Here is a 3474-nt window from a genome sequence, read left to right as displayed (position 1 = left end):
GGAGAAGAGGGAGCACAGCTGGAGATGGAGCACAGCTGGAGAAGAGGGAACACAGCTGGAAAAGAGGGAGCACAGCTGGAGAAGGTGGAGCACAGATGGAGAAGAGGGAGCACAGCTGGAAAAGAGGGAGCACAGCTGGAGAAGAGGGAGCACAGCTGGAGAAGAGGGAGCACAGCTGGAGAAGAGGGAGCACAGCTGGAGAAGAGGGAGCACAGCTGGAGAAGAGGGAGCACAGATGGAGAAGAGGGAGCACAGATGGAGACAGCAGAGCTGCGGCTATGAGAGCCAGAGGAAGAACGCCGAGGAGACAGTAGGGTCTTGTGGACAAGGACTAGGTAGGACCAGAGCTGGGACGAAGACACCAAAGCTGTAGATCCAGAACTCTTAATGCCTCTTTCTCTGACCATAAGACTGTCCTGGTGAGGCCGGTACGATGTCTCAGAGGAAAGGAGGTGTCCAAAGTTGCAGAGGCAGGTGACTTCAGGCTGCTGCCTGCTTCTCTCTGCCCCCAGTTCCCTCTCACAATGTGTATCACCAAGCCCCCTCCCCCAGCAACACCTCACCCTCCCACAGCCCAGACCCTTCCAAGATAACACACCTGTGTTTCTGCCGCCAGGCGTGGCATAGAGGCAGCCCGGCCTTGGCTCTCCAGCCCTGGCTGCGGCTCCCCATCAGGTCCTCGCAATGTCATGTTCTGCATCTGGACGTCCACAGCCTGGAGGACAGCAAGCCCCTCAGTTACACATCACAGAGCCATCTGGCCCCACTCATCCCCATCTCACCTGCTCTGACTCCTGACCATAGCTGTGCTCTGCCACCTCCCATAGCACTTGAGTCCATGTTGAACTCACTCCCCCACGCCCACCTCACAATCCTCACCCCCACTCACACACTCACATCTAACACAACCCTTCCAGGGAGGGCTCACCAGTTTTCCTGGCTGCCCCACTGGGATCTCTGCAGAATGGCCACGTTCTAGAGGTGCTCTGGCCTCATAGAGAGTGTCCTGGGTCCTCTGTGTGCCCCAGGACAGGGACTCCTTGATGCCGCTTTCCTGGGTTTGTCTGGAGAGAGAAACGTTAGAGATCTGTGGGCTGCGGAGCGCTGTTAGTGCTGAGAATCTGCACCGTAGCATGGGGTTAGGATGGTTCCTGAGGGCAGAGGACTTGAAGGACTTATTCTGAGGAAAGCCAGATGCATCATTCCCTAGTCTGGGGACAATCAGCAAGTTCTTCAACCCTGGTACCGGTTCTCGTGATACAGGCTTTTGACACAGACTATGGTGGGAAAGACAAGGCCACACAGTGACTCTGTGGTAAAGCTTGGGTAAATAGCCTGCAGCTAAAGGAACTCCAGAATCCTTCCTGGCTACTTTCCCCAGAGGTCCCTTGCTGGTGGCTCTTCCTTACACCCACCTCTCCATGACGAAGGACCCATTTAGTGTCCCATCAGCCTCTTAGTTATCAGATTATATACGTCCTCAGCACCCGCCGCTCACTACGCCTGCTCCTCAGGGAGCCTGGAGTGTTCAGATTCAGGGTGAGACTCCCACACAGCACTGATACTTCCCACGCAGCCTCTCTGCGATGACCTCATTTGTATCATACAGGTTGAGTGACACTGGAGCAGGTCACCTTAGCACACTCGGCACAGGGGCAGACTTAGTACACAGACTGTACGGAGACGCTGCCCAGATCTGTTCTTGCTGGGCATTTTAAACATGAGTCACCCATTGTCTTCTGAGAACATTGTAGGCCATCTCACCTCAGTGACTCTTGAAACAACCCCAGGAAAGGACTCTAGCTGACGGGGGGCCAAGCTAAACACTGGCGCACTGTCAGCTCTGAGGTCACAGAACAGCCCAGACCCTCCATTGCTGGGACATTAAATACAGTGTTCTCCGACTGTGAAGGTTGGAATGAAAATGGTACCCACAGACTCACAGGGATTGGCATTATTGGAGGTGTGGCCTTGTTGAAGAAAATGTGTCACAGGGGCTGGGCTTTGAGGTTTCAGAAGCTCAAGTCAGGCCCAGTGTCCCTCTCTCTCTTCCTGCCAATCCAGATGTAGAACTCTCAGCTGCCTCTCTGGCACCACATCTGCCTGTGTGCTGCCATGCTTTCCACCATGACCATAATGGACTAAACTGCCTGCAAGCCAGCCCCAATGAAATGTTCTCCTTTGTAAGAGTTGCCATGGTCATGGTGTCTCTTCACAGCAACAGAAACACTGACCTTCAACTGCGTTATGCAGAGGTTATGATCATCAAAGTACCCTGGAAGCCTGGGTCCAATCCAATTAAAGACTCCTAACATTTTAAAGGATACGGTCACACGCGCACTCACATACACACCTGTAAGTCCTGTATGCCCAAGCACACATTCCCCTCACACTCTAATACGGACGCTCCTAGTATGTTTAATCTTAAGTGCAGAAGAGCGACCCTAACCAACTTGTGTGAGGGAAAGCACACAAGCGAGGGTGTCTGCAGGGCTCTGCGTGGCTGGTCCCAGGATGGACTTTCTCAGCAGAAAGCCCAGCTAACAGCACTTGCCATCAGGGCTCCCTCTGCATTGTCTACTGCCCACGCCATGAACTTGGGCCTGACTGTGCAATGTGTAGGGCTATGGCCTGTGAGTCAGAAGGAGAGGGCCACATGAGATCGGCACCTCGTCTCTTGACATTTTCAGGGCCAACATGAGATGGTGCATCCCTGGAAGCCAGCTATCAAGGGAAATTAAAAGAACATGGCTTTCCGTGTGCAACAAGCCCTGCCCAGAGCTCCTCCACAGCCTTTGGTGAGTGACCCTTGATTTCTGACTCTGGATTTGATATCAAGAAACACCATCTCAGAGTAAAGTGAAACAAAGGATTGACCCATTTGTCTAGGTAACAGCCTTAGAAATCAAAGCCAAAATGACAAACTGAGAAAAGGCTCAGAGGAGCCAGGAAGATCAGAGTTATAATTTTCTATGAATAGGTATTTGAGAACTCAAGGCAGAATCAATTTCTTAATAGTCCACAGGCATTAGAAGCCTGTGACAGCAGAATCTGGAAGACAGGGACAGGCAGTGGCTGTCATATAGGAGTAGCACAGCTATCTACCCAAGCTCCATGCCGTCTACTTAACACTAGGCAGCTAACATAGAAATCCCCTGTAGGAACAGGCAGATAGAAATCTTTACCAGCTTCCAAAAGTCTGTGTGTGCCCTGGGTGGAGGCAGATATGGAGCTGCTCCAGAGCTTGTCCCAGGAAGTGGGAAGACCGCCTGTCTTCAAAGGACTATGCAGGTTGTGGGTGAGCCCCTTAGGTATTTCAGGGGGTGAGTTAGAGGCCAGAGGGCACTGCAAACCAGCTAGGGTGAAGTCACAGATCTCCTTCCCCCACTGGTCATGAGCTCCCCCTGCCCACCCCCACCAATCATGAGCTCCCCTGCCCACTCCCCACCAGTCATGAGCTCCCCCTGCCCGCCC

General features: G+C 53.0%; 1 protein-coding gene across 15 annotated transcripts in view; it reads right to left on the bottom strand.

The window, feature by feature from the left end:
* Cacna1b (calcium voltage-gated channel subunit alpha1 B) overlaps positions 1 to 3474 on the bottom strand; it is a 153779-nt gene that overhangs the window by 3815 nt on the left and 146490 nt on the right. For all 15 annotated transcript variants that reach the window (XM_026777515.1, XM_026777526.1, XM_013345851.2 and 12 more), the window contains 2 exons: positions 929 to 1064; positions 599 to 715 (listed from right to left, as the gene is read on the bottom strand). In XM_026777515.1, coding sequence (XP_026633316.1) covers positions 599 to 715; positions 929 to 1064 — 253 coding nt within the window. The remainder of the gene's footprint in view (positions 1 to 598; positions 716 to 928; positions 1065 to 3474) is intronic.

The sequence above is a fragment of the Microtus ochrogaster genome, chromosome 4 (assembly GCF_000317375.1).
Source record: "Microtus ochrogaster isolate Prairie Vole_2 chromosome 4, MicOch1.0, whole genome shotgun sequence".
NCBI lineage: Eukaryota > Metazoa > Chordata > Mammalia > Rodentia > Cricetidae > Microtus > Microtus ochrogaster.
Note: the sequence above shows the minus strand (reverse complement) of the source record. Positions and strands in the feature narration are given on the sequence as shown.